General features: G+C 38.6%; 1 protein-coding gene across 1 annotated transcript in view; it reads left to right on the top strand.

Moving 5' to 3' along the window:
- CDH18 (cadherin 18) overlaps positions 1-19766 on the top strand; it is a 627153-nt gene that overhangs the window by 487702 nt on the left and 119685 nt on the right. The window contains exon 6 of the mRNA XM_019521435.1: positions 12854-13021. Coding sequence (XP_019376980.1) covers positions 12854-13021 — 168 coding nt within the window. The remainder of the gene's footprint in view (positions 1-12853; positions 13022-19766) is intronic.

Genomic DNA, 19766 nt, shown 5'->3' with positions numbered 1-19766 from the left:
CTAAAGGCAAAAAGTTACATTTTTATAGGTATAAAAATCTAATAAATAGACAGGAAATGTGAAAGTAAGCCTGAAATTCTATCCTCATCTTCTACCACTGTAAGGAAATTAATAAAGTCAAAAAAATATATCAGCTGTGGCCTGATTTCAACTTCTTAGTCAGTTTCCATGTCATTTAATACATTGATTTAATGAGATTTCTTAGAGAAAGGGAGAGACTGGGAAGAAAATTAATGTAGTACAACCATATCAGGACAGTGGATATATCTACATGTATGTTCCCTTGGTGTTCTCTCACAGCCCTGCCCACTTCATTGTGGAAATCTGGAAATTAAGTGGTGAATATACTCTAGAATGGTCCTCCATTTCACTCTAAAAATCTCTGACTTGTTTAAAAGTGGGGTGCCACATTTTTAGGGCAGGCATGAACAAGCAAAAGATGATGCATGGGTTGAGCCATGCTCTTTGGTGATAGCCTTGAGCATACCATGTTACAGAAGTGACAAACCTAGCAAGAGCTGTCAGAAGTACTGAAGTTGCCTCAGTTCTAGATGGAGTCAGGCACTCATCATTCGCATGTATTCACAAAGTTGAACGTTACATAGCATACCAATGATAGAAACAATATTACATTTTAGCCAGTCAATTTAGAAGGATTCTCCACCATCTCAGGAAATAAATTTAGACAAAAATAATGGAAAAGCAAGTTTAAGAGGTCTGAAAAGCAGTTTAAATAGGGGATTTGTCATAGAAATTGTTTAGCTACTTTTTGCTGTTGCCAGATCCCTGGGAAATTATTGATAACTACTTAACATCCTGTATTTTTTCATAAAGACAGAACAATTTGATATAGAAATTCTGAAAAGAAGAGTAATCAATAAAAAGACCCAGTGGGTGCATCTACACTAGACACTTTACTGCAAAGTAGTGTAGTTTACTGTACAGTAAGCATGTGCATGTACACGTACACATGCTTACTGCTCAGTAAACCTTGCTAATGCAAGTAGCAGATTTATTTGTGAGTAGTTACTGCACAGTAACGCATATGTAGATGCCTGCCCAAGATTACTCCGTACCCCTGGGAGGAGCCTGCTGCTGAGACAGGTTCTATCACTGATGCACAGGCAGGGACTGTGTCCCCCTGCCCCAGCAGCAGGAAGCTCTAAGCCCCCCATTCCGAAATCATGATTATTATCTCCCAGCCCCCGCTTCGCCATCATGAGCAGGGAGCAGGGGGATGGGAGATCCTACAGCTGTGGAGCTTGGGCTGGGAAATTAGGATCTCCCAGTGCCAGCCCCATGGTCATGGAGCTGGTGCTTGGAGCTTCCTTCTTGTGGGGGCCTGGGAGCCTGTTCCACACCCAGCTCTGTGCCTGTGGAGCTGAGCAGGGAACAAGCTCTCCAACCTGTTCCCCACCCAGCTCCATGCTCACAGAGCTGAGCAGGGAGCAGGCTCTTCAGCCTCTATCCTGCAATTGCAGAGTGGGGGCTAGGAACTGTCCTGATCAGGGCCAGAAACCAGCCCTGCACCCTGATCAGGTGATCAAGGCATAAGGCTTGGAAAGAGCTGCAAGGGTGGGGCAGATTGGGGCAGGGGGTGGGACCTGCCTGTCCCCTACAGCTCTTTCTGAGTCTCCTGCCCTGATGAGGGAGCTGGGGCTGGGAGCTCCCTACTGCTGCAGCAGGGGGACATTGTCCCAGACCTGGCAGCAGGCACCCCCTGGGGGCAGGGAGCAATGTTCCAGTCCTGGCCAGGAGACAGGTGTCTCTTGGTCTTGTGGTCCCTGCAAGACCCTGGGCTAGCAACCAGGGTGAGCTCTACGCTCCCCTTGGTGGCAGCAGGGGACCATTGCAGGGCCACAGAAAATGGGAGCAGTTTTCTGCTGGGAACAGCAAATCTGCTCCCACATCTATTCATGTGTAGACACGTGGCCAGGAGTGTTTGCTAGTGAATAGTTTACTCGCATGTAAACTGATCCCAGATTAAATGCATGTGTAGACACACCCAGTTAGAAGGGAAAATATCAGTGAAACATTTACATAATTGTTTAGGCCCATAACCAATTTGAAAAAGTTGTTTGGAATGTTCTGGAAAGGAGTGTTTAGTTATTGGAGAAGTCACAGTTTTGTATCTGTGTGCAATTTGGAGCTTTTAAGGGTATTATGTAATAATGAAGTAGAGAAATAAAATCAGCAATTAGATTACAAAAAATAATACATAATAAAGAATAAAAAGGGAAATAAAATCAATAGAAGTTAGAAGTCAAGAGGAAGAAAATAGGTAAGGGAATCTAAATACATCAGGCAAAATGTTGTGGCCGTCAGAGCTAAGGAAAATATGAAGGAGATTTGTTTTCAGTATGGTAAGAACAGAAGGAATCCTGGTAGTAATATAGGCTCATTATTTAATGGTGATGGTAATAATTTAAAAACAATACAAAAAAGGTCAAAGTGATCAAAAATATTTCTATTTCATATTTGAAAGGAAGCGTATGATGTACTTCTTTCACATGAGGATGGTGAATAGCTTTCAGGTTTATTAGTAACCAAGAGCAATAATACTTTACTTATTCTTGATATAAAGACTTTTAAATAAGCCAGGTGGTCTAACTTGGAATAAAGTATCCTTAGAGAACTGTCTAAGATGACCTCTAACCTAGTAATATTAATTTTATATTACAAGACTGAAGTGTGCCAATGTTGTACCAATATTCAAAAGAGCTGAATGACCCAGGTAAGTATAGGCTAGTCACAGTGATATCAATCTGAGGCAAAGTAATGGAAAAGCTGATAGGAATCCAGTAGGTAAAGAATTATAAGACAGGAATATAATTAATGCCAGTCAACCCAGCTGTATAAAAAATAGGTCTTGTCAAACAAATCTGATTTCATTTTTTGATGAGATTACAAATTAAGTTGATTGTGGTAACTGCATGGATGTAATAAACTTAGACTTCTATAAGGCATTTCTACTTGCCATTTGGATTGATAAAAATCACCAAACAATAGCAACAAGTCACATGTTGAAAGGACTAAGCACTAACTAATGGACAGATCTCAAAACACAGTCATCAGTGGAGAGTCATGCTTAAATGGGAATGTTTGTAATTGGGTTCCACAGGAATCATTATGAAGCCAAATGATATTCAGTTTTTTCATTAAAGACTTGGAAGTAAATATAAAACTGTTCCTGATTAAAATTTTTGGATAACACAAAAATTTAAAGAAAGGTATGTAGAGTGATCTAGATTCTTTGAAAATGTAGGCCTAAAAAACCAAAATATGTTTTAATACAGCTAAAGGCAAAGTCACATAACTATGAACAAGGAATTGAAAGTATTACCCCAGAAGGGAAAGATGCATCTGAGGCATAGAGATCAATCAACTTAATATGAGCTTCCAGTGCAAAAAGGGCTGATTTGATCCTTGGATGTATATAAACAGGAGAGTAGTTCAGGGGATTTTATCCCTTTACATATCACTGATGAAGCTGATACTGGAAAGCTACACAAAGTTCTGGGGCCAGATTCCATTCCACCTATTGTTGTCTAAGTGGACTTAGGCAGTTCTATTCTACCCTATTCCTGTATTTGAAAATCCATTAATGCATGTACTTTTGTAACAAATCATCATCTGACCCTTAAGACTGAGGCACAGAAAAACAGCAAGGAGAAGAACCCACCCACTTGCCTTATTAACTTGTTTCTCCAGGATTTTGAGCTGGGTGGAATAGGATCCCCTTTGGCATCACCATTTGGTCCACTTAAATGCCTAATACATGGATAAGAATCTGTCCGCATTTTTTAAAGGATGTTGAAAAATGAACTGGTTCAAGAGAGCACCATCAAAGTTATTTAAGTAATGTAAGAAATAAGAAATATAGTCATAAACTTAAAAAGTTCAGTCTACTTAAGTTATTGAAAAAAGGCTGAGAGGTGACTTTCACAATGTATAGACTCCTTCATGGTGAAACAAGGTAAGGGTATAAGGAGCTCATAAGTTTAGTGAAGAACTAACACCTAGAAGCCAAAGCTGTGCTAATGGAAACTGGAAACATGGCACTGATTTTTAATAGGCTGATCAACCACTGGGACAAAGTACTGGGGGAAGAGATGAGTTATCTACCTCTTGATCTCCTAGAAGACAAGATGCCTTTCTCCAAGATATGCTTTAGGCAGACACCCTGGGGTCAATCCCTGGTGAAATGAAGTGGTCTTTGATGATCTGATAGCTCCATTTGGGCTTTAACAACCTATGAATCTGTGAGATGAAGAATTCACCATTTAAGGATTTGAGGCCTTTAAGAACTTTATCTCTTTAGGAAAATATAATTTAATTGCAGAAAAATTAGGTTAAAATATAAAGTTACACTCAAGGGCCTCAGTACTTCTGCTGAAGGTAAGGACCATTGGTAAACATGAACATTTGTAGACAACACATTAAAGCGGTTAAATGCACTTTTGCACCGCTTTAATGGTGTTGCTGTTTGTATGAGTTTGCAAACTTGGCAGTGTATTACATGTTAATTCCAGCCACTGTAGGAAATTTGTTGGTGTAATGCACTTTAAATGACATTCGGGTGCAACAAACAAAAACACCTCCAAAGAGTTTTAATTTGCTACCTTACAGCCGCAGAGGGAATCACTGGGCTCTGTGCAGCTCAGGAGCTATGCAGGCAGCCCAGCAGCAGCCCAGGAAGGCAGGCTGCACCGAAGGAAAAAAAAATAAAGCAGCAAGCTTGATCTTTATTTCTTTTCCCCCTGGAGCCTGCCTGCTTGCCTGCCTGTGCTTCCCTCCACAGCTGTGATGCCCCCTGGGATTGCCTAAGCCGGGTGCCTGCAAGAGGGTGCTTCCTGGGGCAGGGGCGGGGTGGCACCACTGCCACAGAGGGAAGCCCCAACCCTCCCCCTCCCCCCCGCACCAGCCTTCCCCCTCCCTGTTCTACCCCCCCCACAGGTTAGGGACCGCTTGGCCCACCAGCAGCTTGCTCTCCCCTCCCCACCACTGGATAGGCAAGTAAGGACACGGGTGTACACGACACGGGGGTTTACTTCACCCTAAATTGAAGTGATGTTTAAAAAAAAACACTGCTTCAATTTAAACCCCCATGTCATGTACAGATACCCCATGAGTTCAAATATACTTCCTCTCCCAGGATAGATTTCCTGTGTTTTAGAGGAAATGAAGAAATATTTTAAATAGAAGCCAAAAATGGTACCTCTGACAATGTTGTGTTTATGAAGAGGACATTAATCCTTCGATCTCTTTGAAAAAATTAGCCACCACTACTGGCCACCAGTACTGACTGCTGGCCACTAGTGATACTGTTGCCTGACTTTAGATGGACACTATCTGTCAAAGGGCATTCAGACTGTGAGAATTCTAAGAAACTCTGGTACAGTATTTACTTGTTAGAGATCATGTTTCTTAACTTCCAATTCAATGCTAACTTTTCTAGGTTAAATAGCTATGAGGGTGGGGTCTTTTGTGCTGGAAAGCACTTTAATATAGTTATTGTGTAGAACTCACTGCACCCACAGTGTGTTGACTTTTCCTGTGTCACTTTGAGATTAGCACCATGAAAGCACTTAACCCTCTTGCATTCCTGAAAGTCACTTTATATTCCTTGCTGTTACTCATACTCCAACACAGTGTTTATTTTATCTGACCCAATTCAAATCTCCCTGTTATTTATAAAGATAGGGTAAAATATTTAAATGAACAGCTTTTCCCTCATTTTTATCTATGGTGGGCACATCTACACAAGACATTTACTGCAGAGCTGACTATTGGCTCAAACAAAACTAATATACCTGGAGTGGGTATTTACAAGTACTACCCTCCTCTGAAGTTTTTTCATGCACACCAGTGCATGTATAGGTGCTGACCCAGCTGGCTGGGGCACAAGGGTGCTTCAGTGTGCGGGCTGCCTGCAGGCTGCTCTGACTGGGCTGAATGTGCTGAGCATGAATAAACTCTGGAGCTAATTGCTTTGGAATTATTTGCTCCTGGGCCCACGTTCAACCAGCATCCCTACGAGCCAAAAACTCTGGAGTAATAAACTCTGTTGATCTGTGAACATTAAATGCACATGTAGACATGCCCAGTGTGCCACAATATATTCTTTTGCCCCTCAGAGATTAAACCAGTACAGATTCCTTGACTGCTGCTTACAAAGCTGAAGTTCTAGATATTAGTGCCTTGTGCAATCTGTCACCTTTAAAAAAGTATTTTTAAAGTGTTAGAGCTTTGCAGCTTATTTAACAATTGATGTGGAGAGTGTCGCACCAGATGAACTGGTTGGCACAGAAGTATATGTGTTGTTTGGTTGCTAAATTAGTTGATGAGTTCAACACAGGTCAGTGAGCCAAAGTTAAAGTGTAATATTTACAGGAGTGAGTACAGTCACAGTACTGTGAACTTGTAATCTACAACCACTAGACCCAGATGAAAACCCCTCCATATCAGAGTGATTGGGAAGCTGCAGTCAGGCAGCAATTTGCAGGCATTGGGAAAGCTACAGTGCTTCAATAGTAAAACACCACAGGTAATAGGATCCTGCTGATTCAGCCAGCCTACAGAGGTCTGAGAGGAAAAAGGAGTGTTTTTAAAAAACCTGGGAGTAAAAAACAACTGAAGCAGAACTGACAAAGCTAGCATCCATTATATAGCTGCTTTAACTATGGGCAATAGAAAGAATGACAGTATCCTGCCCAGCTTGGGTGGTCTGTTGCTATGGTAGTTCTGTAATAGACAGTTTCACAATTTACAGTGACTGTATATGGCAAATTAGGTTTTCCTGTCTCATCACCTGCAGGTAGCATGGCAGCATGTACTATATTTATTTCACTTGGTTCTGCTCTGCATTAGGAAAATGTTGAATGATATTGTGATTACATTTGGCATCCACACAAATATGAGAAGAAATTATTTCTGCTATGTCTTTTCACTCCATCAGTAAAGTCTTCCTTCAAGCTAATAGATGTTATCAATTTGGGAGGTTTCTATTTGTGCTTTTTAAATTTTTTTTATAGTTTCAGGCTTCCAGTCTCAAAGATTCCAGACACAGCTTTTGTTATTGATGGCAAATGTTGATTGATTTTTTTACCCTTCCTTTGCTATTATAGCATCATTGCTCTAGGTAACCCCAGTTGATTTAATCAAACAGAATATTATATTCTAATTTAGTTTTCAGTGTTGTTGCCTACTTATTCAAGAAGTCTTATCAATTTCTCTTGCTGAGGAGAAAAATTCTCTCTGTCTCTCTCTCTCATGCTAACATTGCCCGCGTCAAGATGAGCACAGCCACGTGCTGTGTGGTGCCACAAACACATCTACAGTGCCATACACCACACTGGCCCAGTCTGGGACTCTCCAACGGCCAGGGGCACATAGGCAGGGGCTCCCACCACTGAGGGTAGCCCAGTGGGGGCTCCAGGGACCCAACCCACCTGTGCTCTGGAGGCCTCAGGGGTCCGTGCCTCCCCCTATCTGTGCTCCAGGTGCAGCAGGCAGGCAGCAGCAGGCACCTCCACCCAAAGCACAGTTGGGGGGAGCACAGGCCCCCCAGGGCCTCTGCTGCAGTGTGCCCGACAGTGGGGAAGCCCCCTCCCACCACACACCACTGAACCACGGAGACTTGCAGACCCAGCCATGTGTGGTCCTGAGGCTACGTGCATCCAGCTGCTGGGTGGGTGCAGCTCAGTGCAGCAGTGGGACACAAGTGGGGTTGGGTCCCAGCCCAACTGGGTCTGGGAAGATCTGGTCATCCAGGGGCATGTGGGGGGGCTCCTGCCACTGGGTGCAGCCTGGCAGTGGCCTTGGGGGCCCATGCCCCCCCCACCTGTGCTCAGGATGAAGACAGCTGCTGCTGCAGTCTGCCTGCTGTACCCTGAGCACAGGCTGGGGGGACAGGGGCCCCTGGGGCCTCCACCAGGCTGCACCCAGTGGCAGAAGTTCCCCCTGTACCTTTGGGACTACCAGGGTGCAGACGATTTGAGCAGTCCCTTGGGTGCACGTGGGTTCTAGGTTATGATCTTGGCTGAGTGTGTGCCCCTGCTGCAGCCACCCAAAGTCCAGCTTCCCTGTGGCTCTACCTGCTCCCCCTGCCACCTACTGTTATATAGTGTGATATACTGTTATTTCTATATTTTCTTTCTGCTGAGCCTTGCCCCCTTGCCTACCCAGCACTGGGACACATGTCCCAGTGGGGCAGGGTGGGGCGTAGGAAGTGGCACAGGGGGAGATCATAGTTCCTGGGCTGCCCTTTACTTCCAAAATGTGATCTTTTCCATAAAAGGATTGGAGCCCACTGATCTAGGCTGAACGAAATAAAACATAACAAAACACCTTTATTTTAAACATTCTTAAATTTGGGGGAGCTATGGATTTGGGGTTAATTTTGTGGCTTTTGTTTAAAGCGTGTGTCATGTTTGGACGTCTAGAGCTCTATTGTAATTCCTTAGCAATTACCTGAATTGCGGGGTGGAGGAGGGAAGGAATAGACAGGAAAGCCACATGATTATGTGCTTCCAAGTTTTTATATTTTCAGTTAGAAATTTATTTTAATGTACTCAAGACACTCAAGAAAAATAATGTTATAATAAAGTGAATCTAATAATAACCTATCCACATACTCCTAAATCAACACAGTGACAGAAATAGAACTTTCAACCACAATCTGAAAATAATACTAATGAAATTATCATATTTCTCTGCTTCCTATACCACTTGTTTTTCATCCCTAATTAGTCGAAGTTCTCATGTAATCAGTTCATTAAATGGACATTTAAAATATATCTTAATAAGTATAATGATTATTACTGTTACCAGACTAACAACATTAGAAACCACTAGAAAGTACTGCAGGTTTTAAAAAAAATGTAGATGATTACACTGGGGTGGTATGACCTAATGATACTTCGTGAGAAATTGTCTACTGATGAATGTTCATGTTCTAATAACAAAATTAAACATTTCACTTGTGAATATTTTAATTTCATGTGCCAAACTGAGTAGCTGTAAAGGAGAAATAAATAGCCTTTGGTCAATTCCCAGATATAAGTCCTTTTTGTTAAGAATGTGTAAACTTGTCTTGGTTTATGTCATTTTCTACCTTACATATCTTCCTGGGAATGAGCTTTACTGGAATCTTGCCTAGGGTTGTTTTCAGGTATCAATCCTAGGCAGTAAAGTTTCAGAGGGAATTACTGATGTTGCTTTTGAGATCTGTCTCTGGTATGTTTCTGAGAGGCAGTATAATACAATGTCAGAGTGACTTTGGGGAAATGAGGGCTCTGTGCTCCATTTCTAGGCTTGGAGTATACAGAACAGGAGCAGTTGGGTGGGATGTACTTCTTAATGGTGCTGTCAGGGGCACTGCCGAAGCTATACAGATGAATCCTCAGGGACCATTCCCAGTCCAAAAGTGAATGATTGTCAGAGTAGCTTGAAATGTATTCTAGAAAACAGCAAGCAGGAAAGCCCTTTTTGTTTTGTTTTTAATTAATTCAGATACATTTGAATATACATATGATTTTAGAACCAAACTCTCAAAACAGTTGAAGGAGTATTCTTGAGCTACATAACATACTGAGCTTTTGATTGTGAACTTTACTGGTGGCATACTCTAGGAAAAGGAGTTTACAGCTTTGCTGCATGACTAATAACTCTCATTGGCCACATCTGCACGAGCAGGCTCATGTGGTTGCTGCAAGTAAAAAAGTGGCACAAATTTGTGCTGCTGCTTTTTGCCCTCGTGCACGCCCTTGCACATGTGGTTAATGTGGAGAAAAATGCTCCAGGTGGGGTAGGGGACCCTGAGGTGAGCATCTGTGCTGCCCCAACAGCCTTCCATGGAGTCCTGGGGGACTCCCAGGTCTCCAGCAGTGGCAATCTGGGTGTGCAAGGCCTGGCCAGCAGTTGAAGTATGGCTATGGCTTGCTAGGCTCCTGTTTCCAGTAGCACATGCTGCCACCACATGCCCAGTCCCGCTTTTTTTCTGAGGGTTTTTTGTTTGTTTTTTTTAATTTAAATCCTGGTATTTAATGTGCGGTGTGGAGAACCAAATCACATATGCAAGTTGTGTTTTGTGGTGCCTTGAATGCCTTTGAGGTGCTGCAGAACACACATGCATGCTTGTGTGGATGCAGCCATTGGGCCAGTTCTGGCCTGATCCAAATGATCTGGGATAAACAAAGCAAATTTTTGTTGTAAGCAATTGGTTTCCAGTTGCTTTTGATTATCACTGTTTACCCATTTATTTATTTTACAGAAAACATAGGTAGGGAGCAAGTAGAAAAGTGTGGGAATGGTTAGAGCTGAGCTATGTTTTTAACGTACTTTTATTTACATGTCTTCTGTTTCCACTCTTCAAGATATAAACCATTTTCTGAATGGAAAAAAATTACTAAACATTTAGTATATTAATTTTCTCCATATTACAATTAGTAGGGTTTTGTAGAGGACAGAAATTTCAGCTGGTCATGTGTTTCAAGTTTTCAAAATTTGCTTTGTTTTTACTTCAAACAAAAACTTTTTTTTTTAAATTCTCAGTGAAGGAACAGCAAAAAATATGCTTTGTTCATGACAAAGTCTCTCGACTGAGTTTTTGCGGAGGTTATTATCATATCTTGTGTAATCTAATAATGAGGTCAAATGAGAAATAATTTCAATATGAAAAACTGAAACATTCCTATTGGTAAGTGTTAAAAAAAGGCTTTTTCACACTGTAGAAACTTTTTTCCAGACTTCTTCTAGAGTTAAATTCCAGTAACATTGACTATATTTCTTCAAGCATTTTGCTTTCTAAGGAACTGCATATTGAAATGGAATATGTTTTTCCTTTAAAATTTCTCAGTCTAATTCTAATTTTTATATGTAAGTTGTGGCTTGAGGGTGTATTCTGAGTATTTTGTGATGATCCAAGTTAAGAAGCATATCTTTAATTGATGAACATACAAATAAAGTAGAATTGCACAGCTTAATATTAGTCATCTTTCCCTTTGGTTCCAGTGGCCAGGATGTTAATGTTTCTCATAAGAACAAACTTCAATGCAAATCAAAATTGATTTGAAAATCACAAGATTTTAATTTTGTTTTTTTAAGAACACTTCTCCACAATTATAAGTACATTAGTTATTTCAAATGTTAATTTATTTTCTAAAATATTTATTGCAGTTCTCTCCCATGCGATCCTGATGAATTTTCTTTATAGAAACCCACTGCATGTGTGGGCATGCACCAGTTCAGCCTTCACAAAGAGTATGCAATTTAGTTCCCTGAGTTTAAAGCAGCTGCTCTTTGGTTTTTCAGTAGGATAGTAAGGATGCGACAGAATACACTGAAATGTATATTTCAGGTATATACTTTCAGGATTGTTTTACTGTTTTTACTATTGAAAAACAATTTGGCAAAGTTTAAAATACCATAAAAAGAAAATGGTACTTCTGGAAATATTTTTTCACTTTAGATAATTGTGGAAACACAAACTTCAGGAACCATACTGTTTGGAAAATTTCTTTGAGGGGGAGGATGCTTATTCCTTGTACATGGCTATCAAATGATTTAAACATGCAGGGAAACAACAGTTACACCTGTTGAGGTTTATATTTTCCTCCAGTCATTGTAACAGTCATTAAGTTTAAAAGATCATAGCTGAGTTATTCCTAACATTACATACAGTTTTAATTTAACAAGGGTAGCCCTTTATGCATTTTTAAGAATGTCTTGATAGCTGTAACTTCATTTTCTTCATTTAACAGCATGCTTCCAATGCCTTTACAGATCATTTTTAATTCTAAAACTTGAGGAAGAAGTTTGCTAAGAAAGAGGCTTAGGGGATTTTTTTTCATGCTTTATTATCTTCTATATCAGATGGGCCCACTTTTCAAGTAATATTGTTTGGGATTTATCTGACCTCCAAACTTCCCAACACACTGGGATTAGAGAAAGTAATTGGATTCTCTCTATCTAATATATCAACACCGGTGATAATAGTTCCATGGGTCAGATTATTCCCGCAGTGATTTTTGTATAACTCTGTTTTCATCAGTGTGTGTTTGCATATGGGGAACATTTCTACTGATTTTGCTTAAAATTAAATAAGATTTTCAGCTCCTTCACTTTCAAGTTTGTTGACTGGTAGAGCATCACTAAAGTAAAAATTTGTTTTTATACTAATGCTAACAGTCACACCTAAAACTATGAATGCGCATATGGAACATTTTTTTTTTTTTAATAAGAAGGGGCATGTTTTTAAATAGTGTTTCAGCTACTACCCATCAAAACTGGGAAAAAGAAAAATTATATTTTTGTTCAAATACCATACATAATTTGGGTTTCTTTGATGGGGCATAATTCACATTCATTAAAATTTCAGTTAAACTACTACTTAAGTAATTATCATATATGAGAATACATTGTTTTTTTCTGATGATGTACCTTGAGGTCTTTTTACATTACATGAAATAGATTAATCATTTATTAATATATTATTAAATTTTCTTGTACTATGGGTGATTTTAATTTCTACATATCCTCAAGCAAACTGACTATCTAGCAGTTGCTACCATAATTATATTACAAAACAGTGAAATACTCTGACATTTCTTCATACTGTAATATATAACTCATTTTTTATCAGTTGTCTGCTCACAAGAGACTGGCAGTGTGTTGATTATAAATCACAAATTAAATTAAAAATGGTTTATCTTGGATGTATGCAGACTTTTCATTAGTAGAGCATTTGCTGTATCCTACCTTTTTGACAGGGGAAGGTTTGCGGGTGTCTACCCTTTGTTGCCATTAGGAAAATCTAATCCTGAACTTTCTCTTGTTTTTCTTTACTTCACAGGAGTTATCAGGACTGCCTTGCATAATATGGACAGGGAAGCCAGAGAGCATTATTCCGTTGTCATTCAAGCCAAAGATATGGCTGGGCAGGTTGGAGGGCTATCAGGGTCAACGACTGTAAATATCACACTCACCGATGTCAACGACAATCCACCAAGGTTTCCTCAGAGTATGTACAAGTTCAGCACATGTTTGATTTGAAAAACCACATTAACTTTAAGTGAAGGCTGACGTTATTAAAGAAAACTAATCATAATTCAAGTTGGCAATGAGAGATTGGATGCTCTAACTTTTTTCTGCTTTTTATTTTCTTATATGCTTCTTGTGGGGTGTTGTATAAGAATATGATACAGATCAAGCACTAAAATCAATTAAGAGTCCTTTCAACTATTTAATAAATGAATAAGTAAAAAAGAATGGGATGGAGGGAGAGAATGAAAGAACACTGTAGTGTGTGTGTTCTGTTCCATCCATTTCAAAATGCATTGTTCAGCACTTCCATAATAGCATGGTGTTAATTCACCAAGCATGTTGTTCCCATGAAACAGAACAGGAAAAGGAAAGCTTCCTTCCTTAACATATAAGATTTAAATAAGCATGCACATTCACATGCCTATCCCCACCCTTGAGATTCCATTTCTTTCTCCATCTTTAACATGTCTATGCAAAATGTATAAATTGCTTGTAAAGTTAAAACACAATACTAGTATGACTGTTGGTAACTGTTATAGGGTGGTCTGTTCCCTTAAGAAGGGGCCACCAGCCCCTCCTTAAGGACATTTAGCTGTGGGACATTTTGCTAATGAAAAAGTGTCCTGCTGGGAGCTTAAAATCCAAAGGAGAGAAGAGAAGGGACAGCTTTTGAGGGAACAGCTTGCAAGGAGGAGAAGCCATTCTGCTGTGCTGGGGAGAAGCCAAGTGGAACGTACTTCTGTCATAATGTCCAGAGAGGACAGAGGATTTTGTTTTTTTCTGTTTGTGTTGCTAAAGACTAAAGTTTATTTGGTGGGACTAATAGCGGAGCTAACTGCCTTGTGAAGGGCAACAGGATCAAGGATCCACCTATAATAACCTACAATAAATCCTGCTTTTTTCCTACTTAAATGAAGTGTGGATAAAAGATTTTCAGAAACTGAACACTGGCATTTTGTGTATCTGATGAATGATCTTGTTATAAGAATATATTAATGTGAATATTGATAGAAAATTAATTCACAACCACCATATTACATATCTATATTTATAGACTTAACCTGAGCAACAGATTCCAGGAATTCTCATTTTGGCCAATGATTAACTTAGGGGTTTGGCAGGATAAAATGGCTCAGGATTATGAATATCATAATTTAGATTTAAATATCGTTTCAGCCACTGGAGAACAGCTTTCCCAATGGGAAGAATGTTAAGCTATTTAAAGAAAAAGTTTTATAGGAGTAGAGATCATCAAGTTCCAAAAAAAAAAGAAAACCAACCCAAAAAACAAAAACCAACAAAGCTCCCTGACAGTGGATAGTCTGTAAAATCTGGCCATTAATATGAAAACTCATCAAAGGTGTTGTAATAATGAATATTTTGCTAGCCAAGAAAACACTGAATTTAGTTTTCTATCCCATAAAACTAGGAAAATAATCACCATATTTAACACTCAATTGGAAAGGTAAATGGTAAGGCATATATCTAAACAATTGTTACATTTAGATAGCTTAATTAGAAGAAAAAAAGTCTCAGCTTGTCATGATGTGTGTAAATTCAGGGACAAGGGAAGGCAAAAATGAATCAAAACATAGCAGCTTTGAAGAGCTTGGTTGTTTTGTTTCATTGGAGGAGGAAGTGTGACCCTAAACAGACATGAATGGAGATGTGTGTGCACATGTTTATGTGTGCATGTATGTATCTCCATTTGTTTGCATGTTGGAGGAGATTCTGTAGAGAAATTTGAATCTATTTATGTATATTTCATTATTTTTATGGCAGCAAAGACATAGCATTTTAAAAAACATCTCTCTCATCTAACACATTAGACACTCATTAGGTACCAGTGCAAGACTAGGAAACAGCTGCTTTCATGAGACATAAGTCTTCCCTTTTTTGGAAAATATTTTTCCTGAAATGTATATTGTAAAAAGGCAAACACTCACTGTAGCTTCTCTGAAGCAGAATTTCCACACTATATAATTGGCTGTAACAGCTTATTTACACCTTCTCAACCAATTGAATTGCATCCCAAAATCTTGGAACTAAAAATCTTCGCAAATCTATGTTTGAAATATAATTGTGTATTGCCAACACCTGGACAGTACTCTGAGGTGTGGCCTTTGTAACATGAAATATCATGTTAGACACACAAATATCAGTAGGACAAAACTAATTTCATCTTCTATTTTTATTCTGGTCTGTGCTTCATTCTTCTTTATGCTTCTAGCATCTGTCTCCTTACCATGCAGACTGTGAGTTTAGATTACCTGTTAGCAGGCAGGTGATGCTAAGTGAATACTCATGGCGCATATCAGAGATGGAAGTTGCCCTTCAACCAGGGTTTTGGGATGAATAACTTTACTGTAGGACCTGTGTGATCAGCCAAGCTTAAAGTGAATTCTTAGGCAGGACTTCATATTCCTTTATTGTAGCCTTTTCTTTTTTGTGACAGTTGGTGAATGCCCTGTTAAGTTCTGAGCCTGACTATATCACATGTGCTGTACTTCAGCATATGTTGGGAAGGGTGCCTGCTTGGAGCTTTTATTACTGAGGTCTCTCTTGTTTGAAGTGAATGTATTACTATTTTAAATTTTAGGAACACATCCTAGAATTACTCTATTCTTCTTCCATAGTGAAAAAACAAGTGAAAGCTAAGAGCTGGCATATTACAAGGGGTGTCCTCAATCAAAAAAGGTTGGAAACCACAGAATTAAAACACAGAATTGATGTCCTTTCCCCATACAAAAAAACAGGCTTAGTAGAAGGAAAAGAACATCACAGATGATGGAAAATTTTAACGGCCACCATGAATTTAAGGTAGCTTTAGAAAACATAGACATAAAAAGTGTCTATGTTTTTGTTTCAAAAAATGTCAAAAAGGCCACTAGGCCATACATGCAGTTGCTACTAAACTTAAATTTATATCTGATTTCAATATGTACTTATCTTATGACTTTTTAAAAAATCAATCAGATGTATACACTTTCATGCAAAATTAGATTCAAAGTTCACTCATTTTTTAAAATTTGTTCTATGAGGAGGAGAGTTAGCTAGAATTCTTCTGGAAAACAAAACTCAAAAACACTTGGTATGACCATGCAATGTTTTTAGGAAACCAAACAGTCCAAGTCACTAGGGAGCATTAGATGTATTCTAAGTAGCCTGTTTTGATTGTATGGTTTTACTATTATTAAATATTAATTTTTATATATGTATCTGTAATTTGTATGGTAGTCAAACTGAATATTTTTGGTACAAACTGGTGTTGTGTTTCTCTTTTGTGCATAAAATTATATCCTTATTTCAGCTAACCTATGTGTTAAGTTTCTATTTTAGTCCCAAAAGTAGATCACTTGACTATTTCATGTTCAATTTACCTATTTTCTAATTTGTATTAGAAATCATCAGATGCAATAGATCTCCAAGATACTTGACTTTAGTCTTCATTTAAAGTAGCAAATATTATGCAGCTTATATTAAAGTCAAGCCAGAAGGCAGTTGAACTATCTAAGTTCATTTTTTATGGATGTTCAGGACATGGAGTTTCTCTTCAGTATTTTCAGTGCATGGAAAGTAAAGAGATTGGGAGACAGTCAGAAAGAAAAACTAAATAAGTTCCTATTAAAGTTTTTTATTATCCAGTCTATTAAAATTTATCTGAATCAAATCTGTCAGGCTAAAGAGCAACAACCTGCTGTCTAAAAATGAGAGTGTTAGTTGGTTTTACATCCTTGTAAGAACTATTTTGAATGACCTGCCTAACAAAGTTGCTGAAGCAAAGACTTTAGGTCATTTAGAAATCAATTATAATCAATAGCACCCTGGGGAAATAGCATATTAAAAGGGATAAACCTCAATTGTCTGATGGAATTTTACCATTTCCACTGTGTTTTGCATTCTTAATATGCTAAAACCATTGATAATAGGAGAGTTGGAGAAGTAGAAGCATATATAACACAAAAATATTAAGATATAAAGTAGCTAAAAGTTGAAAGCTAATGGGAGCTCTGTGTCTAAGCAACTAATTGGCAACAATTTATGTGATGAATTTGTCTTCTCTGCAGATTATGTTAAGCAGATGTGGATTTTCTTGTGTGTTTTAAATTGGCCAAGCAAGTTGATTTTGAATTTAAGTTGCACTAATGTTTAAATATTATTCAATATTTGAAATCTGATAGGATATGGTTAACTGTATTTGGTCACAAGAATCTCATAATATGGTTTCTGTGCATAGTTGAAAAAATGTAATTCATGTAATCAGGATTTCACCATGAATACTTAATTGCACTTAAATTCTAAAATTCCCTTTAAGTAAATATTACTATTAATAACATTTTATCACACAATTAGTGGTGGAAATTAAGTATAAAAGGGGAGTCAGATGACCAAAAGAATATATATTTAAATTAGAATTAATAGTTGGGAAAAATGCTTGCTTTATTTACCCATATATAGTATTTGTTTGTTTCTTTGTGGAAGTTAGAGGCTCAGGGAATTTTGTTGTTTTATTTTTATTTCCTTTGACAGAACTTCATCTTTGCAGTTGTTTACATGTGGCATAGATAAGTGTCATATATTAATTATATGTCCCAATCAAACAAGAACATTTCAAAGGAAGCTTTAGTGAAAATAAATGAAATTCTTATTTCACCAGAAACTAAACATTCATGACTGAAAAATTTGCATGAAAAAGGAAATACTGTTCTAGGTAGAGGAGATAGCTTGTGTGTTTTTTCCGGGGAACTAAAATTCATAAATATGCTTTCTAATCCATCACCACTGTTACAAATTCTTTCTCCTGCACAAGTCCCTCATTTTAGCCAATGGATTCCATGTGAATACAGTGAACTGCAAGCATGCAGCAAGTGAAGTCTAGGAAGAACATTGTATTAGTTTTCAGATCTTAGATGTGATTTATCAGTAAGATTTAGAATGAGCTATTCAAACATTACAAGTGAAGACCAAAGTTCTCACAAATTCATATATTTTAGCAATCTATGTAACACAGGAAGTATTCAGTGAATACTGCATTATCCTCATTTCTGTACTAGTGAGGTCATTAGATCATTGCTGGATTGAAACTAAGAAAAGAGCTGACAGTGGAATTGACAGCAAAGAGGAGAAATATTCACACATTTAAAAATACTGGATATCTGCTAGCAAGCAACTAAAAGTAAATCTTCCCTTTTCAAGAAAGAAAAAGTAAAAATAAGGTAAGATGAGAAACAAATTCAGATTTAAAACAATGGCGAAGTCTAAAATATTCTTCCCTTTATTATGAAAAAAACCATATTGGGGACTAGACCTCTATACATAAGTATGCTAATTTACTTCTTAACTTTCTTCATACAGTACACAGATCACATCACTTACTATTTGCAGTCAAATATTATTCATTTTCCTGCAGTTGTTTATGTAGAAAAGGGATCATGAAAGTGCCAATTTTGGCTTCAGAGCTAGTCAGGAAGTCAGCTCAGTTCTTATTTATTAAGACTTCATATTATCCTTCTCAAGACTATGGAACTTACTCTTAGAGGGCACATCTACACATGTGCTTTAATGCACAGTAGCCTATTTTGCTGCACCTTTCTTCAGTACCTCACACTGGAGGTACCAAATTTAATGCACATCAGAAAAAATGCCTTAATGCACATATAGACACACCCAAAGGCTCCAAATCAACAAAAATTTTAAGTTCTGTACCTCTTCAGAATAGCACTTAAACACTTCTAGACTTTGAAATGGGCATTGAATAGCAGAATAATTTTACAGGTAAATGATTACTGTGAATTAAAATTCATCTTAAATTGTGTTTTTCAGCAAAACTGTTACAAATCAAAAATTGTTCCAAAAATCTCCATAGATGAAAGTTTCTCCTTCAGGAGAAGCTGAAAAGAGATTATAAACTTTCAAAAAAACACCAGAAGAGTTGACCTCCTTTAAAATGTGTGCACTGTAGTGATAAATGTTATAATTTATAGATGCTCCCTGTGGCAGAAAGCCACCTTGGTTTCTCCCCAAAATCTCTGCCCTGTGACAATGTGATTAAGATGGGCCCAGCAGAGGAGTCACACCTCAGCCTATCTCTTTAGGTAACCTGAGCTGGCTACATTCCTGAGGAAGGGGGGAAACCTGCTCCCTCTGCCTACATGACTGGCATCAGCTACCTGGGTGAGGGGTTTCTACCTGGTGGGCTAGAATCTGCCCGGCAACTGGTGATGTATTTCAAATCGGTTGGCCAACAGCCAACCGGAGCTGGCATCCACTGGACCAGGTGAATGAGGTCACAGGGGCTGTATAAGTTAGGACTGCCCAGGAGGTGGGGGGCAGCAGCCATGCGGGGGACTCAGAAGAGCATGACCATCTGAAACGGGTTCTCTCCCCCATAACTCATGAGCAAGGAACTGCCTGCCTCCAAAGGGAAACTTCAGCCTTTGGAAGATGCTTGTGAGTAAGCTACTCGAGGTCTGATTAGATATCTAGCTGGCAGTAACTCAGATGCATAATCAAAAGGCTACCTTAGCCAGACTGTTTGCTCTTTAGCATTTCTAGGATATTGCTCAATCTTGTACCCTATTTTCACCCTCCCCCTGTAATCAATAAAGTCCTCCTTTGTGACTGGTGTGGGAGACTTATTGAGGGGTGGGTCTAAATTATGCCTAAGAGACCCCTTAGGTCTGCAGACTAAGGGAGACTTTACTTTTTGCCCCCTGACCTGG

Source organism: Gavialis gangeticus, unplaced genomic scaffold (assembly GCF_001723915.1).
Source record: "Gavialis gangeticus isolate Ggan-Ray unplaced genomic scaffold, GavGan_comp1, whole genome shotgun sequence".
Classification (NCBI taxonomy): Eukaryota; Metazoa; Chordata; order Crocodylia; family Gavialidae; genus Gavialis; species Gavialis gangeticus.
Note: the sequence above shows the minus strand (reverse complement) of the source record. Positions and strands in the feature narration are given on the sequence as shown.